The sequence below is a fragment of the Spea bombifrons genome, chromosome 1, assembly GCF_027358695.1.
Source record: "Spea bombifrons isolate aSpeBom1 chromosome 1, aSpeBom1.2.pri, whole genome shotgun sequence".
NCBI lineage: Eukaryota > Metazoa > Chordata > Amphibia > Anura > Pelobatidae > Spea > Spea bombifrons.
Window position 1 is genome coordinate 130,527,836 of NC_071087.1, and position 20,124 is coordinate 130,547,959.

The window sequence follows — 20,124 nt, forward strand, 5'->3', positions numbered from 1 at the left end:
TTCCGGACAGGGCAAGGAGGCTTATGTTTCGGTCCGCCTGATGTAGATTCACGTTACAGGGCATGGTTACCTGATCCATTTCCCCACACATAGACCATTAAGCAGCACTTTAAGGGAGGAAGTTGGGGTGCTTAGGGGCCCCCATTGTAAGTCTCACATAGGGGCACAGTTCCCCCAATTTCAGTTGCCCCTTCCCCCAGCCCACCCCTGTTTGGCTGAACACATCTCACTGCTCATGACATACTAACCTCCAGTCAGCTCCAGCTTTGTCTTGGTAAACAATGCGGGTGGGGGTCTTTTCACCCCACTGTGGGCATTCGCAGCAAGCAGTCTCATTGCTTTTCCTGCCATTGATTGGTTGCTTCAAGCATGGAGCTTTGGACCACAAAGGATGAGGATGGCGGCAGCAGCAGCAGCAGGGGTACACCTTATAGTTCAGGTAAGTGCTTTTTTCTATTTTTTTTTTTCATTTTGAGTGTATTTTAATATGCATTCTTCTTTCAATGGGTTATCAGGGACATATTGCTGTCCCTTTAACTTAGGCTGTCACAAATAAGTAAAAACTATAGTTGCCCTTATGTCTTGGCATTTCAGGGTGTATGGGTACAGTGTATTTTTGTCAAGCTATGACCACAGTTGGTTCTTAGGCTTAAAGGCACCGTTTTTTTATTGACCCATGAAGCTTCACCTTATGTTAAAGAAGAATTTTAACGTTTCAAGCTTAACAATGTCAGAATGCTGTCAAAAGTCAGTGTGTGTTGTTTACTTTTGGTACACTAGAGGGCAGTATAACTCTGTTTCATTCATATGGCAGGAAGTGCTTTCCCTACTTGTTCTGTGGCTACTTCCTGTAAAGAGACACGGTGGGTGCATCAGTGCAGTGTGGTGTCTTTCCTCTGTTGCTATGTTAGCTCTAGATTGTGCGGGACTTTTAATTGTTTGTGCTGCTGGTTACATGTACAGATTGCATTCATTGGGGAGCAGATAATTAATTTAAAATACTACTAGTACTGCTTAAGAAACGTATCTATATTCTTAGTGGAGGTCTTATTATTGTATTCTGAAATAAATTAATTGTTGTATTGCTCTTTGGGCATTCTGGAGGCTGCGCTGATGCGTCTTTAAGATTATTTACTCCTGGAGAGGGGGTGCACATATAGTATGTTGTATCTGACAGGTACCCTGAATAGTTTAACCCCTTAAGGACAATGGGCGGTCCCTAAACCCATTGAAAACAATGCATTTTGAGCCTGTACATGTACGGGCTTTGTCATTAAGGGGTTAAATGCATGTAGCAAATTAGTTTACATTATTACTAATGTTTACTTTACTAGTCATTAGTCTAGTCAGCTGTGAAGAAACTGAACAACTTTTTATAGCGTGAAGTTTGTTTAAAAAGGTGACCCCCCCATTTGCAATAATCAGAAATAATTTTTTTTTCATGCCCCAGCTTTGTGTCATCTTCAAGTGTATTGAGTCCAAAAGTTGTAGATTAGAGCTGTAGCATTGCTGTTATACAGGCCGGGGTATATGGGTTCCTACATTTTTCTTTGTTAGAATATATATATATAATATATATATATATATCGTGTATGTGTTAGTTGTCCTTGAGGACTGATTGAACATGTTATTAATGAGATTCCAGGTATATATAAAAAACAATTGGTGGGTGGACTAAGCAATATATGGCTGTATAGAGAGACGAAATTACCAAAGTTGTGTTATTTGAATGATATTCGCTGCGTATGCCTAGAAATCTTGCTTGTTTTGTACTTGAGGGTTAACCACTAGTTATCATTTGGGGTTCTCAAATTATCTTCATGGCTCTGTGCACAGGAAAGTAGTGGGCAGAGCATGATGCAACTTTATTTTTTAAATTATTTTGATGCGTTTTGTATTTTAATATTAGAAACGCTGTGTTTATATGTATGCATATGATTTCAAAAGAAATAGCTGCTTGTCCTGAAAGCCCATTATGTATACCAAAACGAGGAGCAGGAAAATGAAGGTTAAAGAAAAATAGCTTTGCCCTTTAATGGCGTGAGAAGCACTGCTCTTATGTACAACTTCCATTATGTTGTTACTCCCAAAAATGTAATAACAAAAAGGAATTGAAAAAACATATTTCACATCGAAGTTTTATTACTAGTCTGGACCAATATCTGAATATTAATTCTTGCTTTATCTGGTATTACTTGACAAGGCAGGATGTGTTTACAGTAAAGCAGGTGCATTTTCCCTTCACTAAATCTCCTTAACTTCAAGGTTACAGCCATCTGAATCCAACATGTCTGTGCCATCGCCATGTGCCAATCAGTCTGGCTCAGCTCCACTTGAATCGACACCTTCATCTCTAATAGGCTCTGTGCTTTTGAAGTGTGTTACTCTCTGCCTTTTGCTGCTTTGTCCTAACCAAAGGAGCAGGTTTAGAGATGTTAAAAGCTAATCTTTCTAACAGCTCACACAGGCTGATTTTAATAGGCCTGCTAGCAAGAAAATACACGCTTCAGCGACTGTTTCTGCTCTGATTTATACTTCTAAGCCAGTTCATGAGGGGGCGCGCATCTGAGCTACTGTGATGCCTTAAACGCATTGAATTAATAGAAAGTGCAACGACGCAGTTGATGCAATGATATTGACTCTTGTGCTGTATTTTTACCTTGTCATTCCTGTGATTGCTTGCTTGCAGAGTAACGTGTGCATTCAAATCGTATGTCAAAGAGAACACTTGCAACTTAAAAGTTGCTCACCAGGCCATTTGGTTTAATTGTTATGCTTGTAGGCCACCAGTCTACAATTGGCAGCAAACGTTCTTTCGCAAGGACAACTGTGCCAACGCTTTTGTTTTTTCGAGGATCTGTGGCGCAAAGTGTGTACTTTACCTAAATCAAGCAATGTACTCTGAGTACTGAGTGCTAATCCCAGGAACCATTTGTACGTAGACTTTTTGGGTAGTTAGATTTGAGTATTCTTTGTCAGATAAACAATTACTGGGGATTCTGTCACGCTACACTCACTGGCCAGTTCATTAGGTACACCTTGCTAGTACTGGGTTGGACCCCATTTTGCCTTCAGAACTGCCTTCATTCTTCATGGCATACTTTCCACAAAGTGCTGGAAACATCCCTCAGAGATTTTGGGTCATATGGCATCACGCAGTTGGGGCAGATGTGTCGACTGCACATCCATGATGCAAATCTCCTGTTTCACCACATCCCAAAGGTGCTCTAATGGATTGAGATCTGGTGACTGTGGAGGCCATTGGAGTAGCATGAACTCATTGTCACGTTCAAGAAACCAGTTTGAGATGTGAGCTTTGTGACATGTTGCATTATCCTGCTGGAAGTAGCCATCAGAAGATGGGTACACTGTGGTCATAATGGGATAGACATGGTCAGCGACAATACTCAGGTAGGCTGTCGCGTGTAAACAATGCTCAATTGGTACTAAGGGGCCCAAAATGCGCCAAGATAAGGTCCCCCACACCATTACACCCCCAGCCTGAACCATTGATACAAGTCCGATTTTGGTGAGCCTGTGTGAATTGTAGCCTCCGTTTCCTGTTCTTAGCTGACCGGAGTGGCACCCGGTGTGGTCTTCTGCTGCTGTAGCCCATCTGCTTCAAGGTTTGACGTGTTGTACGTTCAGAGATGGTATTCTGCATACCTTAGTTGTAACGAATGGTTATTTGAGTTACTGATTCCTTTCTGCCAATTCTCCTCTGACCTCTGACATCAAGGCATTTTTGTTCACACAACTGTCGCTAACTGGATATTTTCTCTTTTTCGGACCATTCTCTGTAAACCCTAGAGATGGTTGTGCGTGAAAATTCCAGTAGATCAGCAGTTTCTGAAATACTCAGACCAGCCTGTTTGGCACCAACAACCACGCCATGTTCAAAATCACTTGAGGTCACGTTCAAGTTGTCTTGACCACTGTCATGTGATTGGCTGATTAGCTATTTGTGTTCACAAGCAATTGAACAGGTGTACCTAATAAAGTGGCCAGTGACTGTATATGGCCATATATTGCTTAGCCCACCACTACATAATATGACCGAATAGCATGCGGTAAATATTTGCTTTGTTCTTTGTACTTATTGGTCACTATTACTCTAGTAGCAACCTGGAATCTGAATATGTATGCTGAGTATGTTTATTTTTTTTAGGTTGTTCGCTCTCTTTTCTTTATATTGGGGTTTTTTGTGCATATTTGCAGCTTCTTACCGAACCCTAGGGTTAAGCAGCCCCACTTGCCATACATGTGCCTCATTAATGGTGTCCAGAGAAGGCTTTAAATTCCATGAGAGTCTCACTGGATTAAAAATGCATAAAACCTGCTTAATAGAGCAGTCAGTCATAAGAAAAAAATAGGATGGCATTTAAATCAAAGGGGTCAGCAGCATCATTTATAAACTATGAAGGTGCTAATGAAAATTGTGCAATTACAATAACTAAAGTAGATAATGAGAAACAGCCAATGAAAGCCAGCCAAACCTCACAAGAAATGTAAATACATTAATGATAAAAAAAATAAAATGAAAGAATTAAACTGGTGGCCCTTTAAAGTCTGAAACTGGTTAGCGAAGATAAGGAAAAGGCAGAAGTTTTAAGTCATGTTTTTGCTGCTGTGTATACCAATGAAGAACCAGTGCCCGCAGGTTTGCAAAGTACTGCTACAAAAAACTTGTAGAAGTCATGTGACTGGCTGACATAGGACAAGATTGTAAAACTGCTAAATGAAGTCAAAATAGATAAAGGCCCACGGCCCGGCTACTTAGGGTACTGAGCCAAGAAATAGGCAGACAATTGCGCTGAGGTATGGTGCCAAAAGACTGGCGTGAGCCTACCAAGGGATAATATTTAGGAATACCTTTCATCCAAAAACATCATGCGTAAGGGTCAGCCATGTGTTATGGAGGATTGATTGTGTCAGACTAACTTAATTGGATTATATGAAGAGGTTAGGAACAATATAGACTAGGGTCTTTGAGCAGATACAACGTTGTTAATGGAAAATTCTCCAAATGGACAAAAATAGTATGTGGGGTTTCTCTGGGTTATGTCCTAGGCTTACTGTTTAATATCATTATTAATAGTGTTCTAGTGGGTATTGAAAGCCCTGTGACAGTGTTTGTAGATGACACAAACTTAGTTAAGATGATACTGTCTGAATTAGATGTTATTTCCCTGCAAGTATGTTTGATCAAATTGGAGGACTCTTGACATACTCTGTTATGCATTTTTGTTCCTTTGGGAAAATAAATAAATGTGTGAATTGTACCTTAAATGCGTTTTAGTGAAATTATTAAATGAGAAGGACTGGGGAAGATGTAGAAAAAGAGGTGTTGACTCACGAGAGGAAGATATAAGTCAGAGGTAAGACCCCCACCGTGAATATGCAGTGCATGTCTGGGCGCGTGTTCTTAAGAAGGACTTTATGGCGCTTGAAAAAGTTAAGAGGAATGGAACAACTTGGTTATGAAGAAAGGTTAGAGAAGTTGAATTTGTTTGAATTAGAAAAAAGGCGTCTTAGGGTTACGACAAAATTTTACAAATATATAGAAGAACAAAACCAGCCCTTCTATGATGCCCTGTTCGTTAATAGGACTGTGTAAAGAACAGAGGTAGTAATCCATTCAGATTCCAGATAAGAATTTCCATCTAAAGCAGCGTAAAGGGTTCTTTACAGTAAGAACAAAGTAGAATTCACTACCCAGGGATGCTGTGCTAGATGATTGTTTATCCCTTTTGAAGCACAATTGGAAACGCTTCAATATGGGGGGTTTTTTTTGCCTTGTGAATCAACAGCAAGGTTGAAATATATGGATCTTTTTTCAACCTGAGTTACTATTTTGCTCAGATGTATCTTCTGTGTTGCACACTATGTAAAATAAATTGGTTGAAGGATATAAAGTATGCAAGCTAAATACTAATTGGAACAAAAGCATTTCCAGTATAATTCAGTGAAGCGTGACACTGATGTGTAAATGTATCATCGACACACCAAACTAATTCAATGCAAAGCTTGGTTGCTGATACTGATGTTAAAGGATTTTAATTCGATGAGGCGTAAGTTTAGGTCTTAATTGCAGTGAGTTATACCACTGGATTTCCCATTCTTTACTTTGCTTTAGGAAGAGCCAAACTCATTGGATGTGTTCTGCAGGAAGGGCAAAGTTGGACCTGCATCATGTATAATCTAAACACTTGAATATTTTGGAATTTTTCACATGTTTTTTTTTCCTGTGCTTTATGCAAAATCCTATTTTCTTTTTGTGCAGGACAAACCACCCACCACTGTTCAAGTAGATTATCAAATCTGTAATAATGTTGTTCTTAATTTCTATTGAATTCCAGAGATTTTATATATATATATATATATATTCGAGTTTACGTTCACAGAAAAGATCTATCTTGATGTCGATGTTTCTAAACTTGTGAATAGGACACATTTTCCAAAATGATTGGTTAAAAGTGGCCTTATCTCTACAGCAGCCAATGGAATGTTCCAGTCATCCCATACATTCCACTAGTTGCTATGGTGATAAGACCACTTTTAAAACTTTGCCCCTATGCAATATATCTATGTCCCATTCAGTAAGAAGATACATAACGCAACTGTACTCTGTTCATTAAAAATGAATAAGTACAAACTTTGGTCCCACAGAATCATTACTGCAACCAAACCTTTATCAAGGTAAATTGTTAAAATTAGAGCAATTACTATGGAAACCAATGTATTCATTCTTACAAATTTGCAGGTGATGAAGACATCTAGCCACTTCTCTCTTGCAGTTCTATCCAAATTGTATTTTAGAAGAAATCCAGTTCTTTAGGTGAACACAATACACTAACGAGTATTCTTTATTCACTGGCAGATGCTCCCATTGAGATGTTGGCAAAGTGCGAAATCATCACCGTTTCGAGTGTTAAAACGCTATTTTGTATCTCAAAAGGCAAAGCCGGTGCTCACGCTTTTTACAAAGGTAATACCATAAATAAAGCTGCAACTCTTTGTGGCCCGTGTGCAGTTGGTTCAATGTATGAAACACTGTGTTGTCCAAATGTTTAGAAACACAACAGCAATATAAATGTACCAAACAGGAGAATATATTTTAGCAACATCATACTTATCGATACTTTAATAAAATGGGAGAATCATGCTAAATTCTCCAAAGTATACACATTTATTTTTGGATCAAGATTTTCTGCAGTGCAATAGCCACAGCGAAGATAATGGAATTTGGCACGGTTTTGCCATAAAGGTGCCAGATACCATGTACAAAAAAGACCATTTTTTTAAGTGGTTTTATCATATCTGGAACAGAAGTATATTTGAAGGCTGGTAATTCTGTTAATACGTACATTCATTATTCAGTATCATCCCTCTGCAAGTGTGATTTTAGGCATTGTGCTTATTTTATGTTTGCAGGTCATTGAGGAATCGCCCCAGTGTCATATGATTTGTCTTTCACGTTCACTAAAGGGAAATTCTAGCCATCATACGCACTTTGGTCCCTTTAAGTTTATGTGGTGTCCCCAATGCAAATGCATGTACTCCTTTTTATGCTGTAGAAAGTACTTTCATATGTGTTCACTGTTGGACCCTGGAATATCCCTTTAACCCTTAAAGTTAGCTTTATTTGTAGGACACAACTTAAAACCATAATGCATATGTATAACATATATACTTTTATTGCTCTCATGAGGGGAACGCCGGTGATACCCATTGTACAGCGCTATGGAATTTGATGGCGCTATATAAAACAATTAATACATAATAATTAGTGTGCGTTAACTGTAGTTAATCAGAGAATGTTTGTTTATTTTATTCAGTAAAGCACAAACTTCTGTAACATTTTTGTACACTTGTCATATATCTACACATAACAATCTGGCCCTCCATTTGTAGGCATTCTAAACTTCCAGTGACTTATAACTATAATGGGCCGTAATCAGTTGGAAACAAATCCGCTTCATTTCTGTCTGAGATTGAATTTTAAATAAGCAGAAGAGAATTGGCAGGGTGTGATAACGTAGTATTAGATGAGAAATGGAGTTTGCTATGCTGGCAATCTCTTTATACATCTATGAATATTTGTTTTTGTTCTAAAACACTTTAAATCTCTGGATGATAAACGCAGTACTACAAAATGTTATCAAGTTTCAGCAATCAAATGCTCACATGTTTTCAGGGAAACAAGGCCCTAAAAATAATGGACTGGGACAAATATTCAATCTCTTAAAGCAAGAGTACTAGAGTACTGATACTAGTACTGATTCCTGCTGCAACAACATCCTACCTTAGATAGACGAGAGATTAGGGAGCATCAGACCAGAGTATAGCAGATCATTCATGGTATAGATAGACATTTTTATATTAACTGTCGAGAAAATTCTGCATTCGGGGCATGTTTTCTTAATACAGCACAGGAGCCCAGTGCTCTGGATGCATTGACTAGCTTTTTCACCTTCAACTCTGAGGCAGCATCAAATGAAGGATACATAAGGGATGCAACAGCAAATTATGGGTGGGAATACTAATCTCAGCAAGGAGGGTTACTGGTAAATCAAACACGGCTGATGTACTGAATAGTGAAACATATTAGGAATTAGTACAGTAATAAGATGGTCCATACTTTGAAAAGTGGTCCATTTGCCATAACAGCCAGTGCACGGTTGATTCACCATTCCATTGAATGTTATGGTGAGAACACCACCTTTCTTGCTTTGCACAAGAATCTTTTTATATTCATAACCGCAAATGTCCATCATAACAAGCAGCTGGAGATGTAGTCTAGTACCACAGAGGTCACATTGTCCAGGCAATATTTCCAATTTGGCCTGCCCATACATCTATGCTACCCCTTTGACTCTTGGCTGCTGCTTTGAGCTCCTGACTCATGTCTAAAAGGAAGTCCCCCAAAAAGTTTTTTTGGGGAGGTCAGAAGATTCGTTTTAGTTTTTTTAATGGAAACCGCGAATGTAAAATATATAAGTGTCTATAGTATAATGTCCACAGCAGCTTTTTAATTTCAGTAGTGGCCCGCATATATGGTATATGCTTGTTACTAACTTACATGTGCGATTGTCAGTTTGCTGTTTGAACATGGTGTACAACAGTTTGTGTTCCAGTGATTAACCTTTGTGTGTTATTCTACCCAGTTACATCTTGAAAATATGCAATTGGTTCCTTGTACCACGATTAAAAGAGACATACAGAAATCATAGTAAAAGTTGTTTGTGCCTTTACAAAAATAACTTTTTTTAAATTGCAGAATCCATGTCCACTTTGCGATGAAGCTAAAGAAACACTTTTACCTTATATGAACAGGGTAAAGTATTAATATAGTCTATTCTATCTAATTTGTCTGTTGCAACTAACTCCTCCTTGGCGGTAAGGTGTCTATCTATCCATCTGTCTTCACATGTATATTCTGATGCATTATATAGAGCCATCCATGTGTGTCATTAATACTCTGGATTTCATTGCTGAATGACATCTCCAAGGACAATGTCTTTTAACCAGACAATGAGCCATTCCAGTCAACCATATGTATTTTTAACATTAAATTATAAAGTACTTATATCCAATATGTTTTCGGGGTAATTTATAAAAATGCGGCTGGAGCAGAAATTAGATTACTGTTCTATTAATTTCTTTGTTACAAAACGTTCTGAAAAGCCGCAGTCATGTCCCTAATCACAGAGGGTTTAACTTCTACCCCATTCCCTAATGATGACGAATTAGTCAAGTCATGTATCTTATTAACACAAGCAAAATGTTTACGTGCAGGAGCAACAGTTGGTCATATGGAGCTGGTCTAACCCATATGTTATGTCAGATTCCATGAACATGTTGTGATCTGCAATCATGGGTAAACAAGGGAGAGGTGTTCTTACAAAATAAGATTAAAAACATTTCATTTCAAAAGAGGTGGTAATCCAAGGCTACAAGCTCTTTGTGGCATGGTTCATGTTTCCTTTAATGAATGGTTTAATAGAGCACTGTTGGAATTTGGTAATACTGAACCTGATAACTGAAAACAAATTGCTTTCCAGACACATTTCCTAATATTTCCTAATCATATTTAGTTCTTATTGCAGACACTTTGTTTAAGATTCTGGGATGGTTCAAATTTCTGTGACTAAGTCATATTTTTCATGCAGTTGTAAACCGTGAGAGTAATGCAATGCTTTAATGGAATCTCTGAGGTCACAGTGAATTAATGATAATGATTTGTTAAGTTTGTGTATGAGTCACAAAGAGCAGCTATGGTTACTAAGGTTATCTTTGCTTTAAGAAATGTACTATAAAGTAATCTAAATGTATCCCTTTCTGTTGGAACTAAGGTTTGTACTTAAAGGGTCAGTCATGCCCTCTTTTCCACTGTTTGCTTTGCAGATGGCTACCTTTCAGCTAAACAAGCAGTGTTTCACTCAGATGTGGAACCCGTTTACTTTACTAAGCAGCTGCTTCCTCTCTCTTCTGGTTGACCACATTGAGACTTCAGTTTTTGCTGAAAATGTGAAAAAAGGACAAACCATCCTTTAAACATAAATAATCATTAAAACTTACCATGGTGCCATTTTAACAATGGGCTATTTTAAAATTTCTGTGGTGATTGTGTTTAGTTTAAATTTTCTTCTTTCTCAGTCTACCCACACAAGTTCTATATCGGGGGGGGGGCTTTCAGGACAAGAAGAGTTTTCGTATAGATACCATTATTTTAAACATATTTTTTGCAAGTTATAGGGCAATAAATACAAAAAGCATATTGCTATTTCAAAACCATTGTTTTTCAAATCTGGTCATCCTGCAGCCATGTCCTATTTTTGAAGTTGACCAATTCAATTTACCTCTATCAAACTATATATTTTTGAAAACTAGACACTCCATGGTGGTATTTTAACACTTTTCAGGCACTAATTCCACCACCAGCCTTTGTCAAAATTTGTGATAGTAATTTTTTTTATACATTTTATTTACCTTTGCAGACAGGAGGCACATGTTCAATAAATACACATGTATACAAAGGTTGAAATAAAAAGTTACAAAGTTTAAGTCAAAGAATTGTCAAAATGTTACAAACAGTAATATTCCGGACATGAATACAACAGAGCAAAGGTAAAATACCTACAGTTCCAGTAACAGTAGGTACAGCACACAAGATAAAAAAAAGAGACGAGCAATCATTACGGGAAGCAGAAGATTCCTTATGGACAAAAGAAAATGGGAGAGTATTCCCAGGGACTACTTCAGACCCGGTAAGGGATGATTGCCTAGTAGTATCCTGCGAGAAAACCAGCTAGTGTTGAAACATGCGAAGTAGAGAACCACGGATGGACGCGTGTGAATGTACGAGGAATGTATGAGGACCATCTAGTGCGCCCTGGTTACCTTATGTATAGAAGACTCCATCCAGTCCATCTGGAAAATGTAATTGCCTTCTTCCCTACCGCCGCTACAATTATAAGAAGGGACTGTTCTTAGGCCGTTAAAGGACTTGTGTCAGTAGTAGGATAGTAATTTTGACAAAGGCTGGTGGTAAAAGTAATTCATTTAACTTAAACTTTAAATTAAACAACATTTTTTAATTTAAAATTTATTTTTATTTAGTTATAAATAAAGTATTTATAGAAATTATTTAATTTTACATGAAAAAATAAACCCCAGAAAAATGCACAGGTAGAAAAAAAGTGCTGTTGTGCAAGATCACTGCCTATGCAGTGATCAATGGTAAGAAAGGGGTTAAAAGCCCTTCTTTGCCAGTGAATATGCCAAAAGAAGATGCTTGGATGGTACTGATGTACCAACACCCTCTGAGCGACCGAAGCGCTCATTGCTTGCTTGTGAAGCTCTTGCCAGGAGAAGGGCGGTGCCATATTGTAAGACGGCATATCTTTCAAATACGATGGTGCAATGCTGCTGAAGAGTGTTTAAGAAGAGATCAGCGATCGCCTACTTAACTCACACAGTGTTGCTAAAATGCCTCGTTAATCGTTTCCAAAGCTTTTCAGCAGCAGCACACCGACATATTTGAAACACATGTCTTTCTATAGGGCGAATGTGATCACATGGCGCCCCTACGTTTTTTTTTTCTTATTGATCACTTGCTAAAGTTACTTAATCCCATGATGTGGCAGGGACGTCGATAATCATTGACTGTTTTTCTGTGACATGCCTGGCATGGTAATTGCCATTAAGAGGTTAATAGATATTATTTAAGGCATATTACTCGAACTTTGTGAAGACTTGTGCTTAGCAGAGCTTGCAGTCAGTTAAAGAGGCTGTTCCACTCAACACATGTATTGCACTCTCTAATACGTTATTAGCAGTTCTGACATTTTATTCCTTAAACTGAAAAACACAGAAGCTTTTCCAGTTACTATGGCAATGCCTATTAGTATCCTTTGTGCCGTGTGACATAAAGCCTTTCCGGCAATAAGCAGAAAAAGACAAGATATATTGCTAGCAAATGTATTTTTGCCTATGTGTCTTAACAGCACAGAGGTGTAAATACCTGCTGTGCTGCGGGGTGACTTGTAGGTGTATCTACAAAGCCGCTAAATACTTTAATTCTTTTATTATCTGAGATCAGCAGCACCTTTTATTTTGCAAATCTGCTAACTAGTATGAAAGTACATTTACATTTTCACAATATAAAACCAATATTTGTTCAGGATTGATTCTTGGTAACACTAGCTAGCTTTGTCTACATTGTTTATAAAACCATAGGATATAGTCACACCTCTGCTACGTAAGTGCAGGTCCAACATGGAAGTCCATCCTGCATATTAAGCTCTAATTAAGGTAATGTTGATGACATTTTGATGGACTACTAAAGCTACTGATATACTACTATATTGTGTCCAAGATAAAATGGGACATGAATATAAATAGCAAATAAATGCACAAAAATCTCAGGCCGTTGTCTGTCTAAATTTGTCAATTTTAATGGTGGCCGCCAATAAATGTGTTCCCCTGGATACTGCATATTTTTCTACAAAACAGTGATTTGGGTTTACTGTCTTGTAATTCCACAGTTATAGATTTAGTAAGTTTGGACTTGGGCATCTTCATAAATAGAAAGACCTCCATGCTTTTGTTCCATGATATGTTATATGCCTTTACCACAAGATGTCTCTGCTTTGGTTCATCAGGGAAACAATACACTAATTTTTGATGTAATAAGCCCTGTAAAGAGCTAATAATAAATATTGCCAATAACCTACATATAAACTCCACCTCTATGAAAGATGTTACCAGTAGTCATTTGCTGTATGTGGTTTAGCAGTAGATTATTCTTGCCTGTTTACGTTTCACATTTAGTCTTAATCCAACAAACAATTAATCAAGGTGTGTAAAAGAGAATTAGCTCATCTGTATTGATCACCATCTGGAGCATGTTAGGAGGATGGCTAATGTGTCATATGCTGCTTGTGTGTGTTATTAACCACTAAGATGGTTCAGCTACATAGACACAGTATAATGGATTTTCTTAGTCGTTAAACCATCTCAATGACTGACTACCTAGCTGTACAACGGGTATGTAATGGGTTTTAGCTTAAAAGAAAGGCGCTGAAGTGAGTAATGCAACTTCTTTTCAACCTCATTACACAGTGGAACAGGCCAAGGAGGGTCACATCTGGTGGGACATGTACCTCTCAGGTAAATCACCTGACTTTCCTATGATAGAAAGTGCAGGAGGAGTGCACCACAAACATACCGTAGCTGTCATATCTAGTAGTCATTTGCAGGCCACATGTGCCAGGGACCTGGATGTAGTACCTTTTTTTTAAAAAAAAAAATGAACTAAAACTGTATTGTATTACTACACTCTGTGTTAAGTACCATGAATTTCTGCTGATGTAGACAACTTAAAACTCATATCATTGCTGGGACTACAGACAAGTGTTGCTCACTTCTTTAAAAATGGCTGCCGTCATGACAGCAACCCATTGGTCAGGGGCATACCTAGAGTATTTGGCACCCAGAGCGGGTCCTGTATGTGGCACCCCCCCAGACACGCAAAAATTAATGTTGGCAAGAATATTTATTTCACAAATTTTTTACTGGAAAAAAATAGAAATCTGGACAAATTAATTAAATTATTAAAATAAATAACATTTACTGAACGGATATGGTACAGCATAATTTTCACCACTATACACTGAGCCAGACTGTGATGGTAGTGCAGCATAACCCCTATTAATATACACTAAGGCAGACAATGACGTGGTAGGCCTCTGCCCTTAAAACAGCCTGCCTGTGCCATCCGCTGCCCCTTTAGCAGCCTGCCTGTGCCACCGCTGCTCCTTTAGCAGCCTGCCTGTTCCACCACTTCCCCTGAAACGGCCTGCCTGGGCCAAGTCTGCCCCCTGAAACGGCCTGCCTGGGCCAAGTCTGCCCCCTGAAACGGCCTGCCTGGGCCAAGTCTGCCCCCTGAAATGGCCTGCCTGGGCCAAGTCTGCCCCCTGAAACAGCCTGCCTCGTCCCCCTTTAGGTACGCTACTGCCATTGAGGGAGATGGGTGTCAAGAATTTATTAAATAGATATTAGTATATTCAAATTGTTAAACTTTACTTGAAAAAAGTGTAAAGGCTATAAAATAGTGGTGTTATATTATGTTCCTCTTTAAATCTCCAGTAAAAAAAAATTAGCATGACATTAAAGTGATTTCACACCGACATAGATCCTAAACGCTAACGTACTGAATTTTTGCAGACACACACATGGTCAGGGAGACATAACAAAAATTCTGAGGAAGTTTTTATTTATTTCAATAAAATAGATCTGTATGAAGTCATTTTCTGCAATATATTATATAACGCTAATATAACCATGCTTGGGAGATTTGATCTCCAAAGTAATCTAAGCTCGTATTTGTTCTAACATTACCAAGAAGATAGATGGCAAGCAGTAGAATGTACGAGAACGGTTTACTTGATAAGTATACATATTTCAGCTTCACCTAGACCATGAAGAAAAGTACGGTTAATCTGTAGTACTGTTAACTACTGATCTGTGATTTATGACTAAAGAATAAGCACATCAAGGATTATCACACATTGTAGCAAATATAAAACAGGCAGGATAATTCTTTTTTTTCTAAATCTGGAAGATCCAAGGATTTTCTCTACCTTTGTCCTACCATCATCCTCCTTTTTAGTTTGGGGGTGGTAGATAAATGGAACAGCCTTCAAAAGTGGTAGCGGCTAATAGAGTGAGTGGATTTAAATATGCGTGTGATAGGCAAAAAGCCATCCTGAATGGAAGACCAGACCAAGGACTGATTAAGGTTAAGGTTCGAGTCTTTACATCAGGAAATATGGGAAAACAAGATGTACCGAATGGTTCTTATCTGCCATCAAATTCTGCTTCAATTAATTAGACTAATATACATGGACATTGGTGCAGAATGACCAGATGTTAAAATGAAAAGCAAATGTGGCCTTTTAGCCCCCAAACACTATGCATGGTATCACTGTAGCCAGGAGATTTTGGCGGACACATATTGAATTGTTTGGCAGCATTTGAAATACTTTGGGGTGTCTGATTTTCAAAAATATATGGTTTGGTCGAGGTAAATTGAACTTCAAAAATAGGACATGACTGCATGATGAACAGATTTGAAAAACAATGTTTTTGAAATAGCAAAAGCTGTACTTTTTGCCCTATAACTTGCAAAAAGGATATGTTTAAAATAATGGTATCTATATAAAAGCCCTTGTCCTGAAAAAGAAATATAGAACTTGTGTGGGTACACTTAATGAAAAGAAAATTGCACATCTAACACAGAAATCTTTAAACAGCCCATTGGCACGAAAGGTCAAAGATGTCCCAAATAGAAGATGGGGCAGCATTATCAGATTTGGGAAAAAAAAGTTTTGAAATAGCAAAATGCTATGTGGACATAGTGCCCTATAACTTTAAGAAAAAAAAAACGAACTTTGGGTATTTCTAATTTCATTAGCTTTTGTAGATAAGTAAAAGATTTTTTAAATAAACGTGAGAACAAAAGCTTTTTTAAAAAAAAATCACCATATCTTTTTTTTTATATAGGAAATTAGATATGATAAACAAATGGTATCTAAAGAGGCACTTCTTGTTACTATATAAAACTTGTGTGGGTACACTAAACGAGCGAGAAGAAAACCACAGCTAAACATGAGCACCGCAAAAATGTTAGCCTTGATCATGAAGGGTACAAAAAGAATAAAACAGCCTGGTCCTTATCATTTATTAGATATCAGTACCACAGTGGGGTTGCTTTGTGACACAGTTATCAAACTGATTTGAGATTGTCCTATATTTTAATGGCTGGCTGTCCATCAAACCTATAGTCTCAAGTCAACAGTACTAGAAACCTTTCAGCTTGATACCCTGACAGAGACTGGCAGGGTCATCCTAGGCCCATGATTTATGTCCTACTAGGGATCTGAACCTTATGCTAAAGCAGTTGACTTTAACACAAGTTGAACTTCTCCATTTTACCTCTCTTCGTTTGCTCACTCTAAAGACCTCCCTGGTAAGGGTTACTTCTTTTGACAGATATTCACCGTTTTGTTTTGTTTTGTTTTTTGTCTTGACATGCTACATGAACTTTTTGCTTTGGCCAAAATACAAAACTAAAACCTGGAAATGTGTTCTTTGTTAAATATGGCTACATTTCACATCAAAGGAAACTAAAAACTCTTAGCTGAAGAAGAGTCAGGTTATGGCTTTTTATGCATCTCTCTATTGTTGTGTTCTTGGAATGCTAAATGAAATATTTAGGAACTCTGTACTTTCTATGTATAGCTACTCATGTTCTTATGCATTATGGAACATTTAAAAGTGTTTCACATCTCACTTTACATTTGAGTTATCTAGCTACAGAAAGTTCAAACTTGGTGGAAGAATATTTCTGACCTTCATGTAACTCTTTTCCCCCTAAATTGAGAATCAGTTGTAATCATTTGTATCGTGGGGAGAAATAAGGGACCTTTCAGAACCAGGAAAAAATGTATGGTATGTAAATGTTTATCGTACAAATTTTAAATTATGGGTTGACTTCTCAAAAACTTGAACATGATTTGAGAACGTTTTATGAAATGTATTACTACTACTTCACTATGCCAGTGGACCAAATAAACTACTAGAACTACAGACTACTCACAAAAAAATACCAATCCTAGAATGTCGACATCAAATACAGATTACCTAATGAACAGTTTGCTATTTGAGCACATTTTGTTATGACTATTTTAACACCATTGGCATAAGGCCAAGCTAGATATAAGATAAGGCCAGGTACTAAGGAACGTACCCAGAGGTTGGGCAGACTGTATGGGCCTAATGGTTCTTATCTGCCGTCACTTTCTGTGCTTCTTAACTTGCATGTCTCGCTTTTGTTCCCTGCCCTAAACACAGTCCCATGTCTTTGATAAATTAATATTTTTCTGTTTTAGTTTGTTTTAGAGCAAGTTGACATAACTCTTCCAGAGAACGCAGCCTGGTATGAAAGATATAAAAACGACATTCCGGTTTTTCATCTTAATGGCCAGTTTCTTATGATGCACAGAGTAAACGTGAAGAAGCTAGAAAGGAATCTTCAGAAATTGGAAAATGAATATGGAACGATGACGGATTAAGTGAAGCTATGTTCTATGTAAAATAAAGAATCAAATCTTTCATGATTCTCATTGGTTTATTATATACACACTGTAACTGGTATAACCATAGCAGGAAAGCGATCTTTGAAGTCATCCTAGTTTTGCATTTCACTGAATTCTGTTTAATTTAGTTCTGGTGCTAAGAATCCCTTAGTCGTAGAAAGAAGGTTGTGTTTTCCCCCCATTATTTTATGAGCACCTCTTAAAATATCAATATTCCACTGATGCAATTGATATATGGCCTGCCCAACGTAAAGGTTGGCTGACTAGATTTTGAAACAATAGAATTATGTTTCTAATATTTAGTAAGGATTTTTATTATTTAAGTTTTAGTCACGCATTTTAGAGAATGTGCTTATCATGGCTGCCACATTCAAAGAGTCCCATTGCTCATCTTTCATACACTATAAATTCCACCTACTGTCATGTAAACAGATTGACCTTTAGCTGATATGATTTAATATTTCATCTCTGAGGTACCAACCAGGCATTTAATCTGAACATTAAATATGTGTTACTTTGGAATATGTTGGTTTAAATCTATATGTAAATGTTTAAATTTTAACCCATTAATGCCCTTAGGATGTAGTATTACATACTAAATCATCCACTCTACCCTTAGTACACCTCCTTGCTACCTTACACCTTGCATTTCCCCGCTGGTACTAGGGAAAACAATTAATTTCCATTGGTGCTCAAGTCTACTTTGTACCCCTCCCACTAGAAATACAAAAATCAAAAAGTTTTAAAATAAATAACATAACCTAGGCTAGTATGTTTGGGAACTTTTTGCTCCCATCCAAAACATTAAAAAAAATATATATATATATTCATGCTGAACATATTTTTTTTAATAGGGGCACCTAACCTATAGAAAGAAATTGATAGTAAAATTGAAAAAAAAGTTTTTTTAAAATATATAAATACTAAATTAAATGTATAAAATGGCTTTAAAAAGTCCTATCTGGCCTTGGAAAAAGTATATGCTAAACATGAAAAATGAATGATCAAACATTTTAAAAATGGCAAAAAAAGTTCTGGTCAGTAGGAAACCCCTGGTCATGAATGGGAGAAGGATATTCTTTTCATTACCTCAATAGGCACCATATTTACCCTGGAATCTCTGGTTTTACATCATCCATTCATTCTGTAATGTGCTCTGGAGAAGACAGGGTAGTGCACTGGATAGTGTGCAAAATATGATTTAGGCTTTTTTTATTACTAGGCAATTCTGACTACATTTTCATTTCATTTTTGCCGTATGTTTTTGGGCAAGTAATTTTGTTTCCTGACTCTTAGGCTTGGATGATATTCTGGGACATTTTTGGATTCGAGAACAATATGGGGAGGGGCTTCCAAAAAAAAGGAGTTCCCTGACACCTTCTGGACTAACCTCTCACCTACAGCAGCAGGTTAAGGAACAGTTCCACACTTGGTGCTCCACTGCAGGACCACCAAATACAGCAGCACTGCACCAATGGATACACACATCCAGCAGAAAGCTATGGGACTCAATTTCTCCAAAAATTGGTTAATTGATCCCTAAGAGCAAAGAAGGTTATATGGCAGTAGTAGCTGGGTACTGGGAGTAGGTTGACACTGGCACATATCCAGCCCACAGGACACTACATTTTTCCCAAAATTAGAAAAACATTTATCACTCAGAGGGCATTGAGGCACAGGGCAGACCAGGCACCGGCAGACACACATCCTATTACCCATATTAGAAAAAATAAGAATTGATTCCTAAGAGCAAGTAAGGTGAGAGAAAAGCAGCAGCAGTAGTAGTAGTAGGGCACTGGGCCTTGGCAAGCAACCATTGGTAGATGACAGGCACATGCAGCCCTTTGGAGCAGGACTGAATATCCCAAATATTATAGAAATTTAAAAAGGTTCCCCCAGAGTAAGGACAGTAAAAGTAAGGAGCAGCCAGACACTGGTAGGCACATGCATCCCCATGGAACAGACCTGGATTTTCTTCAAAATTATAGAAATAAATAGGTTCCCCTATAATAAGGATGGTGAAAGAGTAGTAGCAGTAGTAGAAGTAGGTCACTGGGCCTGTGCAGGAAATAGGCACATGCAGAACTGTATTTCCTCTATTACCGTATTTGCTCGATTATAAGACGACCCTTATTATAAGACGACCCCACAAAATCAAAATATTAATTTAGGAAAAAAACAAAAAGCCTGAATATAAGACGACCCTATAGGAAAAAAGTTTTACTAGTAAATATTAATTCATGTAAACTAATTTTCATATTTAATTAAAGCTATGATTGAGAAAAATATTTTTATTTATTTTTTTATTTCCTTTTATTTGCCCCCCCCCAGTTATGCACATCTGCCCCCAGGCTTGCCACTCTTCCCCCAGAAATTCCTTATACCCCCCTATTTGCCACTCTGCCCCATGGTGTGCCTTTTAACCCTCTATATGCCACTCTGCCTTCAGAAATGCCTTATA

At 37.7% G+C, this 20,124-nt stretch overlaps 1 protein-coding gene across 1 annotated transcript; it reads left to right on the forward strand.

The window, feature by feature from the left end:
• The first annotated feature begins 826 nt into the window (after positions 1-826).
• On the forward strand, positions 827-17,679 carry C1H5orf63 (chromosome 1 C5orf63 homolog). Its single transcript, XM_053457630.1, has 4 exons — positions 827-863; positions 6,881-6,988; positions 9,281-9,337; positions 17,457-17,679. The coding sequence occupies exons 2-4, from the start codon at positions 6,881-6,883 to the stop codon at positions 17,637-17,639; spliced, it is 348 nt and encodes a 115-aa protein (XP_053313605.1). The 5' UTR covers positions 827-863; the 3' UTR covers positions 17,640-17,679.
• The last annotated feature ends 2,445 nt before the right edge of the window (positions 17,680-20,124 follow it).

Bases quoted from the DNA above. Each gene is read 5' to 3' on its own strand.
- C1H5orf63 (XM_053457630.1), top strand. From the start codon at position 6,881: ATGCTCCCATTGAGATGTTGGCAAAGTGCGAAATCATCACCGTTTCGA. The intron at 6,989-9,280 runs GTAATACCATAA...TTTAAATTGCAG, and splicing joins TGCTCACGCTTTTTACAAAG to AATCCATGTCCACTTTGCGA. The intron at 9,338-17,456 runs GTAAAGTATTAA...TTTCTGTTTTAG, and splicing joins TTTTACCTTATATGAACAGG to TTTGTTTTAGAGCAAGTTGA.